At 34.9% G+C, this 25431-nt stretch overlaps 1 protein-coding gene across 2 annotated transcripts; it reads left to right on the top strand.

Annotated features, from left to right (window-relative positions):
• Positions 1-13628: 13628 nt before the first annotated feature.
• Positions 13629-24755, top strand: ANN5 (annexin 5). Of its 2 annotated transcripts, none has more exons than XM_088983828.1 (6): positions 13629-13869; positions 20772-20917; positions 21160-21378; positions 23877-24092; positions 24171-24260; positions 24406-24755. In XM_088983828.1, the coding sequence occupies exons 1-6, from the start codon at positions 13800-13802 to the stop codon at positions 24604-24606; spliced, it is 942 nt and encodes a 313-aa protein (XP_088839954.1). In that variant the 5' UTR covers positions 13629-13799; the 3' UTR covers positions 24607-24755. The 2 variants fall into 2 exon arrangements, with proteins under 2 accessions (XP_088839954.1, XP_088839953.1); XM_088983827.1 differs by having other exon boundaries at positions 13634-13869; positions 23865-24092.
• Positions 24756-25431: the final 676 nt, after the last annotated feature.

Here is a 25431-nt window from a genome sequence, read left to right as displayed (position 1 = left end):
TTCTTCCTCCTTCCTCTCGTTTCAGGTACATCTCAGGAGCCACACGAGCACTAGCTAGGAGTGACCGTATTGTGCTACATCACCACCTAAGAACTTTTAGCCCATCTTCATTTTACCCTTCCTTGCTTCCTCATGAAGCGACCTCATCAGAAATTATTGAAATTTCTATTATAGTAGTAATGTATAGTAAATAAATTATTTTCAACAACAATAAATTAATGTAAATTATTTAATTTTAAACCTAAATTACTTACTATTAATCAAAGTCAATGTAATTATGGTAAATTACATTATTTTTAATTAAAAGTAAACCATTGTAATTAATGTAAAACCAAGTGGTCTAGATCGGTGTGGATAAACTTAATAATTTTCCTAAATTGTTTAATAATTATTTATTGAAATAATAACAATGGATCATTATTTAAATAATTATGAAACAATTTTTGATAGATTAATTTCTTAATTTAATTTTCCTAAACTTTTTAATAATTATTTAGTTGAATAATAATAATGAATTGTTGTTTAAATAGTTTTGTAGAATATTTTTTCATACATTAATTTCTTAATTTTTAATTACTTATTTCAAAATAATTATGGATTATTAGTTAAAGAGATTCCCTAAATTATTTGATAATTGTTAACTATAATTATTCATTTTATAGAAAATAGTAAATTAAGATAGTTAGTAATATCTTTATCAATAAATTATTATTGTAAAATTTGAATGAAAATTTATTAATTTACAAAGGTTATTGTAAATTATTCTAAAAGTTGAAACATTTATTAATAACCAAAATTTATTAAATAATGGATTTTTTATTAATTTTTGGTAGATTATTAAATTATTTAATATTTGTTAAATAATGAATTATTTCTGAAATAATTATTTCATAATTTTTGGTAGAATATTTTCCAGAAATTTTTAATAATTTTCATAACTAATGGATTATTTTCCCCTTATTCTCACTCTCCTTAATTTGTTTGAAATCATTTCTATAGATATAAATGTTGTTTGATTTGGAAAACCAAATCTTAAAAAATTATGGCCCTCTTTTTAGGGGAAAGTGAATAGAGGGGATTTAGAGAAAAAAGTGAAGGAGAGGATAAAAAATATATATTGAACTAATTAAGGAGAGAAGTTAGGTTGTTATAAACGGTGAGAGATGTAAGTTGTGGGGGAGAGAAAGAACCCAATGGGAAGGGGACGAATGAAGAGAGAGGGTATTCAACTGGCAAATTGGGAGTGGTAGGAAGGGGGGGAGGAGAGAGAGTCAAGGAGAATGTAGGGTTAGGGTAATGGAGCAAGGAGAAGCCATATATATATATATATATATATATATATATATATATTTTAGGGGAAAGTGAATAGAGGGGATTTAGAGAAAAAAGTGAAGGAGAGGATAAAAAATATATATTGAACTAATTAAGGAGAGAAGTTAGGTTGTTATAAACAGTGAGAGATGTAAGTTGTGGGGGAGAGAAAGAACCCAATGGGAAGGGGACGAATGAAGAGAGAGGGTATTCAAATGGCAAATTGGGAGTGGTGGGAAGGGGGGAGGAGAGAGAGTCAAGGAGAATGTAGGGTTGGGGTAATGGAGAAAGGAGAAGCCATATATATATATATATATATATATATATATATATATATATATATATATATATATATAGTTAGATAGATAGATAGATAGATAGATAGATATTATTGTTTAGTATTAAAATTCATTGGAGTTATGTTGGATTTGTGATTTATATCAACTTATTTTTCCTTGTTGTGGTTTACTTCCTCTTCTATATTCAATTATACAAATTAATGATAATTTTATATAAAGTTAAAGATATTTTAATTGATTTGGATATTTGGATGTGAATCAAATACTCAATTGTATAAACAAATTAAAAAAAATGTATAAACGAATTGAATTCGAATCTTTGTTTTGCATATCCATTGGACATTGTGTCAAATTTGAATATCTAGGAATTCTATTAGATTTAGATATACCCTTATCCATAGTTCAAATTATTGATATGTTTGAGAATTTCATTTTATCAAAGTAGTTACTCTTTTTTAAAGCTTTTTTTTTTTTTTTACATGACCTCTTGGCTAGCTATCTATTACATCTATCTATATATATACACTAAAGTAGAAACATGCCACATCCACGGCCTAAGCTTTCTCCCTTACGCCAACCAAGAACTTTTAGCCCATCTTCATTTTAACCTTCCTTGCTCCCTCATAAAGGGACCTCATCACTCCCTTCTCCCTCTCTCATTTTGATATCTCAGCATGCTTGGTCGCTCCCCCTCTTTCCTCTATGTTTATCCCTTTGAATATCCCCTCCTAAAACTATTTGTAAAATCTCTCTACCAAAATCTAATCTATTATAGCCAAGTGGCACCACTATCCCCCACTTTCTTCTATATTATCTATAATTCCTATTTATCTCCTAAATTATATACAATTACTAATTATCTAAAATTTAGTAGAGAGTTTTTCTCCTAAATTGTCTCTAATTCATATTTATCCTATCATCCACTTTTCATTTATATCCATCAAAAGAAAAGTTTGAATTATAAAATTTAAGAGTTATTTAAATATTATCATGAAATTATGTAATAACTTTAAAATATTTATTAAAAACACCAAAAATATCACATATTTAATAATGCTCAAATTATTAATAATTTTATACTTTTATGAAATTCATAACGAAATTATGTACTAACGATATAAATTATAACTTTATGAATTATTCAATTTAAATATCATTCAAATAATAAAAATTTACAATTAAAAAAATACTATTTAAAAATTTTAATAACTAAATATTATAAATAAAAATATTAAAAGTAGCTAAATATTATATAAAAATATTTAAAACTATGTAATAACTTTAAAATAAATAAAATTTAACTAATGAAATATTTTAAATATTTTACATTTTATTTAAATATTTAAATAACTGAATATTTTAGATAATGAAATATGTAACATAACTAAATTTTAAATAGTTAAAATAACGAAATTATGTAATAAACATTAAAGTTTTATTAAAAGTAGAAAATCCTTGTAATAGATTTCATGATATTTGAATTAATAATAATTTTACTTTTTACAAAATTAATAAAAAAATTATGTAAAAATAGTATACTTATACCTTTAAGGATTATGAAATATAATAAATAAGTAATATTGAAATAACTAAATAATGATATTATTTAAATAGATAAAATAATATTGTAAATAAATGATTTTAAATATTAAAAAATTAATAACTAAATCATATTTTAAATATTATTTAAAAGCAAATAAAATATATTAAATAAAGAAATTACGTAATAACCTTAAAAAATTATCAAAAAAAAAATTATAATAGATATAATAATATTTGATTATTTGATAATAAGAATATGAAATATAAATAATTTAAAACTTTTTAGATATTATTTAAATAATGAAAAATATAGTAAATAATTTAGAGGTATTGAAGCTTTCAATTAGCAAAAATAGGTAATAACTTTCAAAAAAATGTTTTTAATACATATTAAAAAATATAATAATAATTGAAATTATTAATGTACTAATAATAAAAACATTATTTCACTTATATAAATTAATAATTCTAGAAAGTAACTTTTAGAAATTTTATATTTATTAATTGTAATTTTAAAATTTTAATCTATATTTATATATACTAAAATTTATATTTATTATATTTTTATGATAAATATATTTTCGATAATTATGTAAAAATCTATTTTTGTTTTTTTTTATTTAATAAAAAAATTAAAAAATTGTTGGAGATTAAATTAAACTTAAAAATTAAGTTTGGTTGGTTGGTCCAAAATATTTAAACTTAAAAATTACAGTTGTATTATTAAAAATAAATTAAAATTTAAAATTTATAATATAAAACATTTTAGACTGAGGAATATGGGAATTTTCCTACTTATGTCCTTTTACTATTTAACTTTCGCTTAACAAAAACCGTGCATTAGGTTCTTGCTAGGTGCAACTTGAGTGGGTTAGGTTAGGTTGAGGGTCAATCCAATCCTAAGTCTCAAACCTCAAGCTCAAGCTTGGTTCAATTCAAGGTTAAACCTTAGATTACCAACCTAGGCTCAACTTAACCTTAACTAAACGTCTCAGGATTAGGGATGGCAATTTCTAGCCTACCCGATGGGTATCTACCCCTACCCACCTCGATGGGGCACCTTTTCTTGTTTGAAGGATGGGTTTTGGGGCAAGTCGAGTTTTGGGATTCTACAACCCGTATGTTACGGGTAGGGTATGGTATTAGGCTAAACACGACCCCCTCAACCTTCATATTGTTGGAGAGCATATAAACTTTTAGGTACTAGGTGGTGAATTTAATAATATTTTGAATTAGATGTAAATGATAATTGATAATTTGTGTCTTTTTACATCTTAATCAAATAATTGGAAATTTATTGTTTATTGTTGTTATTTTACTTATTTATTGCTTTTATATAACAATAAATAATAGGAAATTAGATTTGATTTTTAAACCCAACCCACCACTACCCTTGAATATAGGGAGGGTTTGGATTCTCTAAATCCAACCCACTATGCTGGTAGAGCCTATAATTTAGAATCCCCCCCCCCCCCCGAACTCACTCTTTTGCCATCCATTCTCAAGCTAGGCTTGGGTTTGGGCATATTGAGCTTTGTAACTCAATTTCCAAATAGAATAGGTTGATAATATATATATATATATAATATTGGGTAAACTTAAATTGCATTGGATTAGTACCCGAGGCCTCATACTAAGTCGAATCCAATCTGAGTTTAGTTTAAACCTGATTTTTTTAAGCCCATTTTAAAGGTCAAAATCTCAAACCCAATCTTTGCAAAAACTCTAATTGAATCAGATCGAGCTTAAATTGGATACACCCAACTTACACCCCTAGTTCTATTGCCCGTGCATCACGGATCCCCGCTAGTTAAATGCTAAAATGAATCAATTCTCCCAATTTATATTATTTCCGTTTAAATGTATAGATCAAATGATCAACCATCTCCAATTCTCCATATCAGTAGGATATATAATTGGTTGGCTCGATGGCTCGAGTTAGTTACTCAATATATTTGAACCAGGAAAGTATGAATCCAGGTTCCTATTTACCTGAATACGGGCTGAACGGATTTACCCGTTAGAATCGATAATGGTTTGGTAATTGATGTGGTATACCCACTTCTGACCCCTCCCGCTTCCCCTCCTAATTGTACGACTTGGACTGGGTCTGATCTTGTATCGGAGTTGGGGAGAGGCCTTGAAACGCGTATTTATATACATAGATTGAGTGAACGCGTAATACCAACGGAGGTGTGGACGTTCTCTTTTGCGTGGTAGACAGCGTGTTGACCACGACCACGACCACGACCACGTTCTTACAAAAAAAAAAAGAGAACAAGTTTATTTATTTTATTTTATTTTTTAAAGATAAAATGTTTTGTAACTTCCCGTACGGGTGTGATCCAAACCAATGTTTCAAAAATCGATTCGGTGTCCGAACCGTTTTTATCTCTCGGTCGTGGTTCACTGTTCAATCGTTCGGGTTGAACGGGTAAGATGCGGGTCAGATGTTACAATGCATAAATATATATATATATATATATATAAATATGTATTTTATCAATAGATAATATATAATTATGTTTTACATGTATTCTGTGTATTATTTTATATTTAATTTATGTTTTCTTATTTTATTTTAAAATTTTTATTTATTAAAAATTTTAAAAATTGTAATCCAAGGCCAAAATAAGTTTTTTTTTTTGGAAAAAGTAGCAGGGCAAGGCACCTACGGCTCCTTGGAACACATAGATTTCAAACAATTACCTAAAAGCAAAACAAAAAAAAATCACCTTAATTAGACATTAGAGTGCAAAGTTATGGCTTCCCAAAATTTGCATACATATTTAGTGTGCAAACTTTGACTTGGTTACTAAGTCGAATGGGTCAATGGTCCAACTGTCTGGAGCAGATGGTTTTTGACCATCCACCAAATTTTACTATAATCAGACCTGAAATCTTGATCGGGTGATGATTCATGCAGTTCAACCAACTGGAATCAACAACGGGTTGAAAACACCAATCCAAACATGAAACAAATTTCAGCATGTCTTGGTTCGGTTCCACTGAAGTTCAATTATGTTCTGGTTGTTCGAACCCTAATGTTTGGTTTGAGTTCCATTGAGTTAAATATTCAATAAGTTTGAATTCGGCTCAAAAGTTCAAAAATTATATATTTTTGTATATGTATGTATTAATGGAGTCAATTACTTAGGCTGTGTTTGGAAATGATGCAAAATGGACTATAAATCCTGGTTCAGGGTAAATTTGAACTCTGGTTCACTTTTGACTGTGTTTGGCAACACTACATTTATGCATTGAAAAATGATAGACCAATGCATATTTACATTGATAATAAGATGTAAAAGTACATGGACAAAAAAGAAGTAAATTTGCATTCAAGTGGACTTTTGATAAAAAAGCATATGCTTGATTGAAATTCATGTTTGCATCCATTACAGCTAAAAATGTATTTGGTAAGAAGATAAATTTGTTGGTGCAAAACTAACCAAATTTTACAATTTATATAAATCGTTTTACACTCTACATATTTGCATCGTTTCCAAGCACAGCCTTAGGGTTGAACTTTTTATTGATCAATTTGAGTTTGAATAATTCAGTGAACTTACCTTGAGATTCAGACTCAAATTGTTTAAATCAAGCCTAATTGTGATTCTCAAAATTTTCCACCTGTTCAATTCATTTACTTAACAAGAGAAGTACATGGGGTCCTTTTGGGGTGCCAAGCCAACTTGCCACGTGGAATATTTATTTGGCCATTCAGCTTTCTTGGCTAAGGCTGTATTTGGATTGACAAAAAAAAAGGAGAAAACAGAGAGTTTCTGTTTCTCTCCTATTTATTTTTTTTTTTATTTTTTATCTTTACATTTTTTTTAATGAATGGGGCAGGTCGCCCAAAAAAAATAATGATAAGAATAAGCCTGGGAGCTTAATTGAAAAAAAAAAAAACATCACATATATCCAAAAAACTTGTAACAAATCAATCGATATCATAAACGTTTTAATCAATCAGATGGTATTTATCATAATTCACAAGTGGGTTTTGATTGGTCAAAGCTCTTTTGGTATCATATCTTCTTTCTAGCATCATATATAGATTTTTTCATAAAATAGAATCACTTAATTAGAAGCCGATGAGTACTGATGTAGCCGTTTCTAGTCACGTATCATTTTTTTTTGGCTAAGTACCTTGTCACCTCGTCTGCTCCAAAGTGGGCGATGACTTGGAGGCCGAAGTGGAGCTCCTTGCATAGCGCAACCCAACTGCTCCCGAGCTGAAGGTGATCTGACTACCAGCAACGACGGGAACCGAACCGGCTACTCCCTGTTGGAGATGATCTGCTCATCTTTGTAAGTGGCGGGAACTGAGGGACCTGCATGAGTTGAATCAGAGAACGCAGGGGTGTTTACCCGGCGAGGTCACTCCGATGGCTAAGTCAGCACTTAGTCGTGAGCTGAGAATGATATTAGAGAATGAGAGAGCTAGAGAGTAGGGGTTACCACCTCTTTTTTCGCATCCTTCGCCCCTGGGGGGTGAGGTCTTTATATACTGGAGTCCTCGGGGTTTGGTGGAGCAGTTCCTGGATTCCCGATGTGATGGGACCTACTTTTGCGTTAGGTGGGCATAAAGCCACCAACCGGTAAGGTTGCCCAATTCTGCCTAAATTGGGGAGTGGGTGAGCTAATATAGCCATTACAAGTCACAATCCCGTAAAATGCGGGGTACGGTGTTGAGCTCCTCGGGGTTTTCACATGGTGGTCGGTTTGGCTAGGAGGCGAGCTGCCTGGTGGCGAGCTGCTTGGTGGCGAACTGCCTGTGCAGTGCCGAGTTGTCTAAGTTGCTAGGCTACAGGATGGCGAGCTGTCTGTAAGTGGCGAGCTTCCTGGCTGTCAAGAGGTTGCAACTAGTTGCCATAAGGCGCCAGGTGTCATAGTGTCATTGGAGGGCCAAATCCGCCCTCATCATTTGCCCCCCACTCTCGAGTTGAAAATAACTCGACGAAGGGAGTAGATTTCTCCTTTTGGCTTGCAATTCAACGAGCTCGTAAGCGCAGATTCAATTCCTTAGGTTTTGGGAGCGACTCGTAGTCTACTCCTGAATTTTGCCCATGCCAAAGGGGCAATTGGGTCTTTTGTGGTGTCGAGGTCTCTGCTAGTTCGGTACTTTAGCCCTTAGGCTCTGAGAGTGACTTATAGTCCACTCTTGTTGATTTTGTCTATGCCAATGAGGCGGTTGGCTCTTGTGCAGTATCATGGCCCTTAGGCTTTGGGAGTGACTCATAGTCCACTCGTGAACTTTGCCCATGCTGAAGAGGCAACTAGGTCTTAAGCAGTATCGTGGCCCTTAGGCTTTGGGAGTGACTCATAGTCCACTCCTGAACTTTGCCCATGCCGAAGAGGCAACTGGGTCTTAAGCAGTATCGTGGCCCTTAGGCTTTGGGAGCGACTCATAGTCCACTCCTGAACTTTGCCCATGCCGAAATGGCCACTAGGTGTTAAGCAGTACTGTGGCCCTTAGGCTTTGGGAGTGACTCATAGTCCACTCCTGAACTTTGCCCATGTCGAAGAGGCAATTGGGTCTTAAGCGATGAGGAAGTCTTTTATCAGTTCGTTAGTTCGCGCTTGGGCCAGGCTGCCAGGTCGGTGCTCATGCCAGGCCGTTCCAAGTCGGCGCATGTGCCAGGCTGCCGGGTGGGCGCCATAGAGTTATGATTGCGCTGCATCCGCCTCGTAATGCGAGAGCTTCAATTTCTTTGAGTTCATAAAAAATGGAAACTATAAAGCTAGAGCTTCAGTAACTAAAAAGTGAGGGTTTAGCTTTTTGGGAGAAGATGACTTAGCCTTTTGTAGGATGAGAACTTAGCTTTTTATAGGATGGGAACTTAGCTTTTTGTAGCGTGTTCCCACAAACGGTGCCAATTGGTGTAACCATTTTTGGTCACGTATCAGTTTTTTTTTTTTGGCTAAGTATCTCGTCACCTTGTCTGCTCCCAAGTGGCCGATGACTCAGAGGCCGAAGTGGAGCTCCTTGCATAGCGCAACCCAACTGCTCCCGAGCTGCATGTGATCTGACTACCAGCAACGACGGGAACTGAACCGGCTACTCCCTACTGGAGATGATCTGCTCATCTTTGTAGGCGACGGGATCTGAGGGACTTGTATGAGCTGAATCAGAGAACCCCGGTGGTGTTTACCCGGCGAGGTCACTCCAATGGCTAAGTCATCACTCAGTCGTAAGCTGAGAATGATATTAGAGAATGAGGGAGCTAGAGAGCAGGGGTTACCACCTCTTTTTTTCGCATCCCTCTACCCTTAGGGAGTGAGGTCTTTATATACTGGAGTCTTCATGGGTTTGGTGGAGCAATTCCTGGATTCCCGCTGTGATGGGACCTGCTTTCGCGTTAGGTGGGCATAAAGCCACCAACCGGTAAGGTTGCCCAATTCCACCTAAATCGGGGAGTGGGTGAGCTAATATAGCCGTTATAAGTCACAATCCCGTAAAATGCAGGGTACGGTGGTGAGCTCCTTGGGGTTGTCATACGGTGGTCGGTCTGGCTAGGAGGTGAGTTGCCCGTAAGTTGCGAGCTATGTGTGGCGAGCTGCTTAGTGGCGAACTACCTAGTGGCGAGCTGCCTGTGCAGTGTCGCATGGTGGCGAGCTGCCTAGTGGCGAGTTGCCCATAAGTGTTGCAAGGTGGCAAACTGCCTAGTGGCGAGTTGCCTGTGGTGAGCTGCCTGGTGGCGAGTTGCTTGTGGCGAGCTGCCTATGCAGTGCCGAGTTATCTAAATTGCCAGGCTACACGATGGCAAGCTGCCCGTGGTGAGGTAGCTGCCTATGGCGAGCTGCCTGTGGCAAACTTCCTGGTTGTCAAGAGGCTGCATCTAGTTGCCATATGGCGTCAAGTGTCATAGTGTCATTGGAGGGCCAAATCCGCCCTCATGAAATACCTATTATTATATTCTTAAGTCTGAGCTCAGCTTGACTCAAGCTTGATAACGTGAAGAGCTTCATATAAAAATTTAAAAAATTAAACACATAAGGTATTATATATACATATGAATAATTTTTGTATTATACAAATAAAAATTATAAATATTATATATAATATAAGTTTAACTAAGCTATGAGCTTCACGAGCCAAGTTTCATTGGGCTCGAATTTAACTTAGATTGAACTAAATTGATTCTTTATCACCCCTATGTGAACCAACCCTACACAAGTTATAAAATGCATAACTTGATATAGGGTGACATCATTGGTTTCACAGCCTCTAACATATTCATTGCATTCAGGTAATCTGGATTCTGAAAAGTCCACCCAATATCTATTTTAACAAATTTAAAATCTCAATTTGGGCCTAAAAGAGAGATAAGAAACCTTGTAGAAAATGATAAAAAGAAAAGCAAAAAATGATTTTTGTAATCATATAAATTGACAAGAAGAGTGCTTTTTACCTTTTCAATATTCTAGTCCATCCATATTCATTCCCTCTCCTCCCACTCTAGGTTTCTCCCTCATAAAAAATTCCTGGCCCCACCCCTTAATGCGTTGATGATTAAATGTTTTTGGGAAAATGACGATTTAGTTCATACAGTTGGGGTAGTGTCAGTTCCTGTATGAGTTTTTACCTTGAATGCTTATAGTTCTGTAGAAATTAAAAATCTGCATTAGGCCTATTCGTACATATTCAAATAATTTTTTGCAACCATTTGATAATTAAATATGCGGAAATCAAAATTATGTCCAAATTGAGATAGGATTGGCTGAACTTAATAGCATCTTAGCAGACTGTTGTAACCAATGATAATGCCCCCACACCTATTATAAAATACACGGACCCATAACCATTCAACTTATTAATGCAACTATGCAAGCCGTCTGTTATGTTGGTATCTTCTCCCAACAAAAAGTGTCCAAATACACCTCTAATATGATTTGTACGTACATTTCACCATAACACTAAGACCTATTATTTATCAAGGTTTTTAAAATCGACTAGAGAATGAACCTGTCAAGGTTCGGTTTTCAGATTGAATGGTTCGATCATTTGAATTGAACGGTTGGCCCATTTTGATAAAAAATAAAAAAATAGTCAAAACAATTGAATGGTTCAAATGGTTCAATCGTTCGGGTCAACAATTTGCTGACCAAATCAACATTTTTTTTACTAAAATTCGGTTTTGACGAAAAAACGGAACCAATAACCCAACTAGTTCCCGGTTTTTTCAATCCGGTCTGATTTTGAAAACTATGCCATTTATAAGACAGAGATCATCCGTAATATTGGTATCTCCTCCCAACAAAAAGTGTCCAAATACACCTCTAATATGACCCATATATCTCACCATGAGACTAGGGACCTACCACGTATAAGACATATAGACATAGATGATGTTGGAACATGTTGAAACAATTTTTTGTTGAGAGGAGATTCAGGCTCCTCACTATAAGCATGGCCTCATGTATTTTATAATTACTCTGGATTTGCAACCCACAAAATATTTTGACATCTAAACCCACAAAACACCACTATCGACCGACCATTGGTCGGTCGTGTATTGAAAAACATTTCCCAGTAAATAAAAAAATGGAAGATATTCCCAATGCACAACCGTAATATACTATGTATAGAGATGTTGGAACAACTTATGGATAGCAGGTCCGAGCTCTTTTATAACTGGCGTGGGTTGTTATTATTTGTTTCACAGCCATGACGTTCAACTACTCTAAATCACCACCCAAATGCCTATAGTGTGACAATGACTCTATTTTGTAACTTTGTGGGTTTATACATGATTTAATATCTCTTTATCAGCTTTATAATCTTCTATGCCGAAAGCCCGAAAGAAATTAAAAAAAAAAGAAAAGAAAACTTTATAATGATCTGGATAAGTCTGTTTAAGATTTCTTTGACATTTGTACAAAAGCCCTTTTGAAATCTAATCTCCATCCAATTCATATTCTTTGAACTGGACCCGTTATGGGTCTGGATTGGACCCATTATGTATATTATACGTCGGATTTGGACATAATGGCTGGACCCATTTATGCACCAGTTCTCTCCTTTTTGTATGACTGCAAATGGATCAGTTTTAATTCAATTTGAATTTAATTATAAAAAAATCCAATTTAAATTTGAACATGATTTTTTAATCAATTTTAGATATCCGCTTAGCCGAGGTCAAATTTAATCGGAATTGAGGATTTGATCCATCTATTAATAAAATCGAAATCGATTTAGGACATTGCTTGATTTGGTCCAAATAAATATATATACATATATAAAACATTATTTTTTTAGTTTTAAACTTTTTAGAACAAAGTGGGATCTAGAATCTAGATAAAATTTATTTATAATATATATATATATATATATATATATATATATATATATATATATATATATATATATATATATATATATATATATATTGTTTTATATCTAATTTCATAAATTGGAAAAATCCACATGGGAAACACATAATTGAATTCCCTGTGATTTTTTATGAAAACCCATTTGATTCCTTACCACTTTTATGATATTGATTGATTGATTATAAATTTTTCCCATATCATTTAACAGCTGATTAATGGATTAATTAACAACAGGTATTGGATGGATATGTTGTGTTTTAAAGTTTGGAGACTAAAATGACATTAAGCCTAAAGTACAAGATAATAATAAAAAATTTTCCCTTTTATATAAATTTAATAAGATTTTAATCAAATCAAATATAAATCGAATTCCCATATATGCAGGCGAATTGAATTCACATCTATATTTACAAATCCACTAGATATTGGGTCTAATTCTAAACCCTTGTATTCTTATCAAATTGGATTTGGATATACCTTTTGCTTCTTAGTTGTATTTTTTCTGTAATAATTAATAACATTAAAATTTAGTCAAAATAAATTTAGGGTTTTTTATCCATTATGTTTTTCATTTTTTTTCTAATTATAGATGGGGTTCTTGGCCCCTCACCCACCCACACATACAAAAGAAAAAAAAAGAAAAATAATAAAGAAAAAAGAAAAAAACCGCTGGCTCAGCCGGTTTGCCTCCTTCAAAGAGGGGTCCAGAAGACCAACTTTCTCAGCCGGCTACTGGCGGTCAAGCCCTCTTCCACCCACCTTGGTTACATAACAAGAGATCGCCCGCCAAGATATAAAAATAAAGAGAAAAACTAAAAGGTCTAGCAATCGGGTCAATTGTGGTGAGTCTGACGTCTTGTGGTACAAATTGCTTGCCACGTGGACGATTGATCCGCGTGTTAATATAGCAGCCGTTGTCAGGTGTTTTTGTGGGTCCAATTGCACGTTTTTGTGGGCTCAGTTTTTTTGGGCTCAAAAATAGAGGAAATGACGCCGGATTGTCCTCTAAGGTTGTTTGGTTTGAAGGAAAAGGTAGGGAAAAGAAGGAAAATGTATGAAAATCTTGTACTTCCTTTCCCTACCTTTTCCTTCAAACCAAACATAGCCTAAATGTCTACGGTCTTGAATTGACACGGTAAATCGGTCTTGAATTGACACGGTAAATGGCAGAGAAGTTCTGGTTTAAAATCTCTTTAAATTTCTGCACCGAGAGAGAGAGAGAGAGATAGCGTGGTTTGTGGGCTAACTGGATTAGAACGATTGCAGAGAGTAGTTAAGGAGACAAAGTTGAAAGAAAATCGTAAGGAAATGTCGACTTTGGTGGCTCTTCCCTCTTCGCCTCGCGACGACGCCATCGCGCTTTACCGTGCTTTCAAGGGTAACGCACTAACACCAGTGTTGCTTTTGAAGTCTCCATCCATCTTTCTCTTTGTTTGGTCTTCTCTGAAATTCGTCTGATTCTCGACATGGGTTCATTGCGTCCTTGTTTATGTTTTTTTTTTTTCGATTTTTGTTAATTTTTAGTTTCTTTAGGTTCAGTTGGAGTTTCTGGTCTTATGGGTTTGCAGTCTTACACATATTCGATGAATTGTAAGAGAAGTAGTTCAGAAAAAAATTTTGAAGGGTCAAAATAGTAACGACAGATTAGAAAAGAATAAAATAACTGGAAGAATAACAACAATTTAACTTGTTACTTGTAAAGCATATGGCAGTCTGTGCCAGAATTTTTTTTTTCCTGATATCTTCAGAGAAGAAAACGTGCTCTGTGATATTACTGTGAGCCTTAAAGGCTGCTCTTTCTGTGTTCTCTGAGAATTCAGTTATGTGTCTTTCATAAGTTTTCATTAGGCCTGCTTCATTGGCATGTTTGCCATCTGTTGAAACTGCATCCATGGTGATTTCAGGCAGCAGTTTTCATCGCTGTTTTTCTCTGTGCTTTATTTGCTAGAAAAAAAAAAAAGAATCTTTCATACAGTAATACCTACTTTCATACAGTTTAAATATCTGGGAGCCTTTAAAGACTGTTCCTAACTGTGTTCTTTGAGAATTCAGTTATGGCCTTATGGGTCTTTCATGAATTCTCAGTAGGCCAGCTGCAGTGGCATGTTTGTCATCTGCTGAAACTGCAGCCATGGTGTTTTCAGGTATCAGTTTATGTCAACTGTTTCTCTCTGGTGCTCTGTGTGCTGGAAAGAAAAGAATCATTTATACAGTAATAGCTACTTTCTTTTCTGCAAATTCAATTATGGATCGTTCTTGAATCTTCATTAGGCCAACTTCAGCAGCACGTTTGCCATCTGTTGCAACTATAGCCACAGTGAATGAGGCATACGCGTTTCTCTGTGCTCTGTCTGCTTGAACGAACCTCTGTACATTATTGATATTTAAAGCATATGCTGTGGCTTGGATTTAAGACCTCAAAATTAAAGAGTTAACCAGTGCCCCGACCACTGATCCAAGATGGCAATTATATCATTCAAATATGCCACTGTTCTTTTGCATTCTCTCTCTAGAGTAGGGGAAAGAATGACTTATTTTCAAGTGAACAAGAGTTGGAAAAGAATGACACTTTTTGCCAAATGATAGAGGTGCTGAAACTTATCAGATGGATGTTCATCACATGTGGAACCCATAGACTTCTTTTTTTGGGTTGCCACCTCAGCTGTCGTGTTATGAAGCCTCTTTAGTTTAAACAGAAAAGATGGGATATTTTTGTCAATATTTTCAAGATTCTCTTATTTAGTCTCATGAGCTTTGGCCGGCGTTTTGAAATCCAGATCAGAATAGATTATTGAATTACTCGCTCAATCAACTGTCTGCCAAATGGTCTAGGTGACTGAACCTTTTCTCAGTTATTTTGTTTGGTATTGAACCTTTTCTCAGTTAAATCCCTTCTTTTCATTCTAGCACTTCTTTAATTTTATAGAGTAACATTTTGATTTCTAATGAAAATTTGTTCAAACTGAAACATTAAGCCACTGAACTATGAACTGCTATTCACACAAAGCCAGAAGTTCATTTCGGTTTTGGGAACACAAATTCTGTTTTTCTTTTCATCTTTTCTACCAATATATTTTCAGTTCTATTCACACAAAGTTGATGTTTTCCTTGAACTGTCAAAATTTAATGGGTTTTAAGTACTTAAGTTTTTTAAATTTGAAAATAGGCTGCCATGTGATAGACTAAAGAAAATTTTCCAGAAGAAAAATTCTTAGTTGAAGTTTGTTTGCTGGAGATTTCTAAAGGAGATTATTTTAAATGGCTGCAAAAAATTAGAAATGGCCCTTTTAGTAAAAGTAAAAGCTAATCCAATTTTCTTAATTGAATTACAGAGGAAAATAGGCAGTGAAAATACTCTTCTTTATGCTCTTTGTAAAGATTGGAGCACAGTACTCTGCCAAACTCAATAGAGCCTTCTTCCAACTATATGGTGATGTTTTAAAACCTGGCCTACAGAACTGTTTTCCCCTCCAAATGGACAGGTCGGTGGTTCATTGTTCAGCTCAATGGGTAAACCCATGACATCACAATAATAAAAAGTTCCCAAAAAAAAAAAAAAGCCAGTAACCCAGTGAACAGGTTGAATGGGTCATTTACCAAGTCGGTGGATTTTTGTAATATGGTGGTTAGAGGTTGACCAGACCCAGAATTGTGACCAGGTCACCAGTTCGACCATCCGGGGCCAATGACAGGTTGAAGACATTGCTATATGGGGCTATCTACCTACCATCTGCTCAATTCAGTTTTCTGAACATTTTAATTTGCACCTATATCTCAGAATTTTTCTTGTTGTCTTGTTCTTGAGACCAGATTGTTTGACTTCCTGTGTATCTGTTGAACTGTCTATGGTATACACCAGTAATAATATAGACTCTTATTGCCTTAAGTGTAGCTTGATCTATATATAGATGTATTTTATTCCCAGGGATGTGGTGAATTCAGGTAGTCACCAATAACTATGGAAGTTTTAAATTTGAAATGCTGTGATTTTAGAAAATTCAATATTTGGACAATATGTTCTTGGGAATAGCTAAGGTTCTAGTGATCAACTTTGTCCTACTTACACATAAAATTATAAACCCTTACATACAAAGGTCATAATTTAAGTCTGGAAGATACAACTGCAACCAACACTGGTGCAGCTTTGGTATAGTTAGAAATAATTGAAACAACTTGAACAAGTTGAAATGCCTTGAAGGAGTGGCACTGGTTGTGAATTCATTGACTTTTGTCAATGCACTGAGAAAGCCTCAAATTCCTAGTGCTGCTGATTATACCTGGGTTCTTTGGTGATTAAAATCAAGCTTGTTATTATTTGGGAATTTAAACCCTTTTCTCATAGTTATTTCTGACTAACATTTATCTTCTTAAGAAATGTGGTGTAGCACCAAATTGTGACGAGGATGGGAAATTATTGTCTTATGCATTGTCCAAAATGACATGAGAAATGTACACCATATAGCATTGTTATCAAACAGTGTAAGACCTGAAACTTGTCTAAGTAGACTGATTTCAGCAGTGCAAAACTATATTTAATCAAAAGAAATAAGTGAATTAAGAAGAAGAAAGCAAGAAAGAGTGAAGAGAGGAAGAGAAAGAAAGAAAAGAAAATAGATGTGAGAAGAGCAATCAGATTGTAGTGGTCATTACTCATTAGAGTCCCTACTATATTTTATACTTTAGCGTAATGAATGATAAATTTACAGTTATACCCTTAATAGGACAGCAGCAACTAAGAACTAAAATAAAAAGAACAGTGGGCCCAATAATGAACATAATAAAATCCCACTGAACAAATATAAAACAAGAACCAAAAGATAGACCTGATAAATAAGAAAAAATTTAGCTGGCCTGAAAAGAGTATTTACATCTATACATTGTTCTTCTATTAACAAGAGATAACTCTACTATATTGGGCTAGGGCCCATGTTCTAACATTCTATTTTTGAGAAGTGGTTGACCCTTAAGCTTGTACCTAAGAGCAATATGTTTACTTGTATACACAACATAGTTAATTATGGAATGCTTAAACAATCATGCTTGAAAACCAGCTTACAAAACTTTTGTAGAGCTAGAAGGTACATAATTGGAAGAAGAACATTGTAGAAACAGTAATCTCTGATCTGGGATAGTTATCATGACCTAGTTGAACCAACTTATCCAAGACAGGAATGATAAGTGCTTCTTGTTACAAGAAAATATCACCGACTTGAAAATATTATTCTTCTTCAGATAACTTTTCTTGTAATTTGTTAACTATATGCTAACAGACCCTTAAGCATGGCATAACTAATATTTAAACACTTCTCAAAAATATTTGAAATGAAAAAAATTGTAAATGTAATTAGAGATAAACAGAACAAATTGCTTATGGATTTTCCTTGACTTGTGTGACTGTGAACTGCATCTTGATTCCCTTGAGTCACACTTAGTGGAGGCCAAAATCTTGTCTGTTGGAGAGGTAACATATGCATTAACAATAATTCCAAGACTAAACCAATGGGAATGCTACAAAATTATGTAGAATAGGTATTTGAGAATTAGAGTGTACTTTTTTTTTTTTTTTTAATTTTTTAGTAAAAGCTTGGGCTACTGTTAACTATGATTATTGATTTTCTAAGTTTTTTTCTAATGAGAAACGTCTATTCTTTTCATCCCAACATTTTTATTTTGATCATGGGTGAGATGCCGACCTCCTTAAAATATGCCATATCCTTTTTCTTTTATCATCATCATTACCCAAGCCTTATCCCAACTATATGGGGTCGGCTAGGGGAGGCAATTTTTAACCCAACCCACCCATTTAAATGGGTTGGGTTGTGGATAACCATTGGGTTAACCATTATAGACATAAGTATTAATTCCTTAGCCTTTTTTTTAATTTTCTTCATTTGAATTAAATAATTTATAATTAATGCATTAATTTTTTATTAATTATTGACTAAATTTAGTTTTGTCTTGAATCAATACACTTCACCCAACATAAATCCAAATCAATTTGACCCGAGTCCGGACCAGTTCAATGTGGTCTGACCCGATCCAACATATACTGGTCTAGGTCAACCCAAATCCGACATAGACCCCGGGCAGGATGATTTAGTGCTGCTTGCTCTGTTCGATTTGGGCCGTTCGGTCTAACCAATATTCACATAGTCCGAGCCAACCTGGTACAAGCCGATCCGGGTCGACCTGAATCCAAAATGGTTTCAAATGGGATGGTTCGGCCTCCGCGTGCTTTGCACGATCTGGACCGTCCGTCAAACCAATATCCACACAGCTCGACCAAATCCGGGCCAACCCGATTTACTTACGTTGACCCAGTTTGGGTCAGCAGGTCCGATCCCAAACCCGTGCACAAACCTGATATGGTCAGGTCCAAGTCAATCCACCATTGATTGGACTGGTCCGATCGAACTGATCTAGATCTAAACGGTTCAACCACCCTTGAACCTAAGTGGTTTAAGTTGGTCTAACTGGTTTGAACCTAAGTGGTTCGGCCAAACCCGAAATCCAAACATAATCAAATGGCTTCGCCGCTTGTGTAAAAATTACATGCATGTAATATGATTCGAACCTTCACCACTTGTTTAAATAATAACTACAATTACCACCAAGCTATGACCAACTTATTTGTTAAGAGAGAGTTAGTTTGTTTTTTAAGTCCACAAATATAAGATTAATGGGTTTGGGCGGGTTGGATTGGGTTAAAGCGGGTTTGGGTTGAACCCAACCCATTTAATTTTATATAATTGGGTCATTAGTGGGTTGGCGGTTTAGATGGGTTGGGTTGAAGCTCAACCCAAACCAAACCCAACCCAACCTGCCCAATTGCCACCCCTAGGGTCGGCTATGTAAGTCATGCTTTGCCATTTCGTTCTATTCAATGTTATCCATTGCAGTGTTTTAAAAGGCGTGGGAGGCGTACGCTTGGAGGTGTGCCTCTAGGTGAGACGCCCCCAAAACACACCTCCAGCTCTAGGCGAGTTCCTCCAAAACACCTTATGGCGTATTTCTGATCCTATCCTTTTTAGTTTTTTCACTCATCCATTTCAGCATATATATTTCTGCTACTCATTTTTTGGACATGTTGTTTCTTGATTGCCCAACAACATAGCTGACTTTACAACTAATTTATAGAATTTTCCTTTTAATCTAAATGATATTTGCCCATCACATAAAACTCCAGATGCACCCCTTCATTTTACCCATTTTACACTAATTCTATGGGTGACATCCAAGGTTTAAAGTATCGACACGATATGCCTTGTATTAGGCATATCGTATCATAACAGCAAGCTACCGATACTTGAAATATTAGGGGTTTTGGATTTTGGGTATTTTCAGGGGGTAGGCAGGCCTATAAGACCGACCCCCTGACCAATTTTTAAGGAAAAGAATAAAAAAAATATGATGTTTTGTAGTATTGGAACACCCGATATGCTTGTCTTTGCATATTGGTTGTATCAATACTTCAAACCTTGGTGACATCCTCCTTAAATCTCCTTTGTTATGTACTCTGATTTCCTAAGTGTACTCTGATTTCCCTCCTATTGTTATCAAACTTACATATCATATATTCTTTTTAGTCCTACTTATTTTATAACCTCTTGTTTCAAGGCATGTCCATAAGTTCAATTTTACCCATTGAATCCTTGTTTTTATATGATCATTAAATTCTGATAAATTTGAACTATTATGCTGATAGGTGACAGAATCTGTCTATCATGTATTATTTTATGTACTTCCTAGTCCTTCCCACTTCTTAATATGAAATTTTTATTGTCTTCCATCCTTATGGTAAAGGGATTTTACAGAGTCATCATGTGCACTATAAAAAATATTATGAGAATTTAGTATAAAATATTATATTAAGTACAATATATAAATTTTATATGTATCATATTGTTATATATTTATGTGTTATAATGTATAACATGTAATTTTCATATAATGTAATATGATATTGTCCAAATAACTTCTTAATTTGGTGCTGAGTTTATTTAGAGGGGACCTCACCTATGAGAATTTAAAAGGAAATTTCAGAATTCAGAGGTTCGGATGTTTAACAGAACAATCACCTGACCCCTGGAAAGAAAAATTAATAAGGTTCAGAATTCAGTTTGATGCCACCAAACACAAATGAGATGAGCCTTCAATGTAGTAATTTTGGGATCCAAGTAATTGTTTATTGAATATGAGATTATTTTATAGATTTCTCCAAGATTCGATGTTCCTTTCTAAAGGATCTTAACGATCTACACTTTGGTGATGTTTATTCAGGACTAGGTTGTGACACTGCGACAGTTGTCAATATCCTCGCCCATCGTGATGCTACACAGCGTGGCCTTATACAACAAGAGTATAGATCCATGTATGCTAGTGACATTATGGATCGTCTGGCTTCAGAGCTTAGTGGCAATCTTGAGGTATCAATAGAACAATGTTCAGTCCTTGATACTCTTGTAGGAAAGGATGGTTCTCATGTTCATCTCCCATTGATTGAAATTGAACCTTTTAATGTTTATGGCTCTTTACATATAATTTCATTAACATGAAATCTACGATTACCTTTCTTTTTCTCTTTAATTCTTTTATTGTATAAATAACTAGTTGCCAATTATTCTTTTATGGGTTTGTTTTGATCCAGTTTATCCATTTTTTGTCTCAGAGAGCAATTTTGCTTTGGATTCATGATCCAGCCTCACGTGATGCAACCATAATAAGGAAGGCACTAACTGGGGACATCATTGATTTGCATACTGCTACTGAAGTAATATGTTCTCGAACCCCATCCCAAATACAAGTATTTAAACAACTATACTATGCAAAGTTTGGCATTTACCTTGAACATGATATCGACTATCAAGCCTCTGGAGATCACAAAAAGGTCCTTGCTCTCTCTCTCTCTCATATGAATGTGTGCATGTATATTACTGAGCTAATTTTACTACTTATTGAGATAAACTTGCTGTAACTGAATCCCAAAATCAAATTTCCTGCTTTATTGAGGAGCTTGATCCTCAATCCATCTCCTTTAGCTGATCTGAATAAGTACAACTTTAGCTAGGGTCAACAGGGATTTATTGGGAGTTGATTGTTTATAACTTAATAAATTAAGTGAAAATTAATAGAAAGAGCATGTTGTTAACTATCTTTATTTTTCTTTGATGACTTGGAATTCAATAGCCATAATTTTACAATAGGGCTTTGGTGAACTAAGTGAGCCTGAACCTGCTAACCTTAAAAACCTGAGTTTGTGCCCATGGGGTGATTTTGATCCCTATTTTATGAGGACATGAAGATTGATAAATGAAATGGATAATTTTAATATGCTGATCATCAGAACTTGGTAGAAGTTCTCTTTCCAAAATGGCTTCTTTCTTATCACTGGTTGATTGAGGGTGAATATGACAATTGTCTGGAGTGATTTATGATTGATAATGGAAAGGGTCAAGTTGCACATGGATGAACACAAGACAGGGTTGTATCGGCTGAATCACATCTGGAAAAACCATGGTTCATTAACAACCTTATTGTTTTCCATCAAGGATCAAAGTATGGATACATATCGGCCCGTATCATGCCGATGGCTTACCGATATGCCCCTCCGGGGGTTGTACTGGATCAGGCACTGGTTCAGAGGGTAGCCAGGCCTTAAACTGATCCCTTTGAACTGGTTTTGAAAAAAGATAAATAAAACTTAAAAAAAAGTACCGATACAGGCCGATACTTTGAACCTTGTTTCCATAAAATTATAGAATGGGAATATTCCCGATTAGTACCCGAACTTTCAAAACATGACAATCTAGTACCTGCTGTCAACCAGCCATTAAGTGGCATTTGAAACAGACACAAATGCCCTTCAAGTGTCATTTAATTTTCTTTATCAACCATCCAAGCATTGACAAAAGTTAACAGTCTCAAATCCTTGCCTCTTCTATTCAAGAAAGTTAGGGTCACCAGAATGCCCACTCAAATGTGACACCAACTTTCTTGAATGGAAAAGGCAAAGATTTGGGACTGTTAATTTTTTGTCAACATTTAGATGGTTGATAAATAAAATTTAATAACACTTGAAGAGCATTTGTGTCTTTTTCAAATGCCACTTAACGACTGGTTAACAGCTAGTTAACGGCAGGTACTGGATTGTCATGTTTTAAAAGTTTGGGTACTAAGTTGTTGCATTTTAAAGTTCGGGGACCAAAGTGGCACTAGACCAAAGTACAGGGTACTAATTGGGAATTTTCCCTTATAGAATATCTTTCAATGGTTGGTCTGTTTGACTATATATCACAAAATGGCATTTTGGAAGATTCTTTTTTAGATCCAAAGCATAACTTTTCAAGAAGGCAAAAAATATAAAAACAAGAGCAAAAGAAGATGACTTCAAAAAATAAGTTTGGAACTTAAGTGCAACTAATCCACCTTCATATAACAATATACAATGCAGAATGCCACTCAGAACACCAAAAGGCTTACACTTGAACAAATCAAAACACAAGGATCTATTGATCTACACAATGCACCAAAACCAAACAGTAATGCCCTCTAGAGATTAACAAACACAGTGCCTTCCATAGAGAGAGTAATTGGTGTTGCCAGCGAGGGAAGAATCTATCTCCATGCACAAGGCCAAGAATTGCAAAAAAACTGAAACTTCAAAATGAATTAATTGATTTACTAACTTCAAACTGAAAGAGTAGATAGCTATTAATAGAGAGGAAAGGCTCTCTTTACAAAGAAACCCAAAACCTGGTTTGCTACTCAAGCAACTAGATAAGACAGAAAAAAGGAAAAAAAAATATATATAAAACAGAAAATATGCATGCTTTTTTTAATATCCTCCTGTTTTCATCTAATGATTTAGTTTTGAAACATAGAGCCTTACTGTGGACTGTATTAATTAGTCTTAAATGGTGGGATTAGCCCCAAAAAGAATGCCTAGGGTCCCAAAAGAGATGGTAGGGCCTCCCTAGTTGAACCATTGGGTTTATAGGCTTGGCCTGCATCACCAAGTTTCAGCCAGAAAAGCCCTTGTCAAGTTTCCAGACTAAGACCTTTTATCCGGGCACTTTTTAAACACAAGAGCTTAACCTTTAGACAACTAATGTCATTGTGGGACCATTTACCTTATGGTGTGGTATCGACACTGGAGCCACATTACCTCTTCATGTGGCCAAAATGGAGTAGGTCATGTACAAAGAAGCCTAAAATATCTATTAGGAACCTGCAATAAGGTCAAATTCGTTTTGTCATTTTCCTTTCTGGCATTAAACTATCTTATGATAAGTAGTGAAAAGAATCAGTGTTTGAGAGTTCCAGTGTAAAATGCACATGCTATTTTCTCAGAAATTTAAACAAAGATGTACTTAGTGTTTTATGCAGTTGCTGCTTGCGTATTTAAGTAAACCACGTTATGAAGGACCTGAGGTTGATCGAGTGATGGTAGAAAAAGATGCTAAAGCTCTTTATAAAGCTGGGGAGAAGAAATTGGGCACTGATGAAAAAACTTTTATCCAAATTTTCAGTGAAAGAAGCTGTGCACATTTGGCTGCTGTTAGTTCTGTGTATAAAGATCATTATGGAAACTCACTGAAGAAGGTAAATATCCTGAATGAATCTCCATTCGGCATAATACTAATATACTGGTAATTATTAAACAGCTTTAATCCATTTCAGGCTATTAAGAGTGAAACATCTGGAAATTTCGAGTTCGGTCTTTTGACAATCCTAAAATGTGCAGAGAATCATGCGAAGTTTTTTGCAAAGGTATCTTCTACAATTTCAATCATTCCATCTTTTTTTCAGGATGGTTTTGTTTGTTAGTGGTGGTACAAGCTTCACCAAAGAAAATATGCTTTTCTTATTTTATGAAGCAATATAGTAGTGTTTTAATTCAGTTAAAATTTTACAGGAGTTACACAAGGCTATGAAAGGCTTGGGAACTGATGACAAAACACTTGTTAGAATTGTTGTTACAAGGACTGAGATGGATATGCAGTATATAAAGGCTGAGTACCAGAAGAAACACAAAAAATCCTTGGCTGATGCAATTCACTCGGAGACATCAGGCCATTATAGAACCTTCCTTCTTACGCTTCTGGGTCAACACTAGCCAGGCAAAGATGGGTTTTCATGTATAAATCTCATGTCATGGTTTTAGAAGTTTCTTTCAGGTTTTAGTCATTGTCTGTTAAAAATGTGAAATAAATTCACCATACAGGTGTAAAACTCTGCATAAGTTTATGGTTAATGTTCGTTCAATTCCTTGGTGTATTATTTCTCTAATAAGCTTGCTATAAAGTTTTGATTAATGCCTTCAGAGGCTTAGAAAGTGCCCTGAATGCTCATCTCAGAACAGCATTGCAATCTGCAAAATTGAAATTGTAGGGTATTGTAGCTGTAGAGGTTTTTATTTATAACAGGATCAGCGAGTCCTTAAAACATAATCACCTTAATCTTGATAGTCAATACTGCCATATGCTATTATATCTTGCTGCAGGAAATGGAACTTGTTACAGCTTTACAGGAAACATCCCAACTCCCAGGTGAGTCAAACACCAATAAACACTGTACAAGCCTACCAATTAAGAACTGAACTTGTTTTCTTTCTCTCTTCTAGTGGGTGTGGATGGGTTGCCATATTGGGCACTTACTTGGGTAGCCAGACTAGCCAGTTAGCCATGTTATTGTTGACAGGGCAAGGTACCCTTAACATTTATTGCCTTGGCTGCACCTGGGTAATGGATAACTGGCTTATGGCTTGTAGATTGGCTTGTGAATCACATCTCCCTGGATTAGATTCAACATCTATTCATGTCAGTAGGAAGCAGGAACATCCATTTTCCAAGTATTGGGGGCCAACTTCATCACAAATCTGTCCATTGATCCATCACTATGCATATAAATCAAAACATGCCAAGCAGTCGTACTTGGCTGG

The sequence above is a fragment of the Nelumbo lutea genome, chromosome 4 (assembly GCF_056320005.1).
Source record: "Nelumbo lutea isolate HS-2025 chromosome 4, American lotus-T2T, whole genome shotgun sequence".
Taxonomy (NCBI): domain Eukaryota; kingdom Viridiplantae; phylum Streptophyta; class Magnoliopsida; order Proteales; family Nelumbonaceae; genus Nelumbo; species Nelumbo lutea.
Note: the sequence above shows the minus strand (reverse complement) of the source record. Positions and strands in the feature narration are given on the sequence as shown.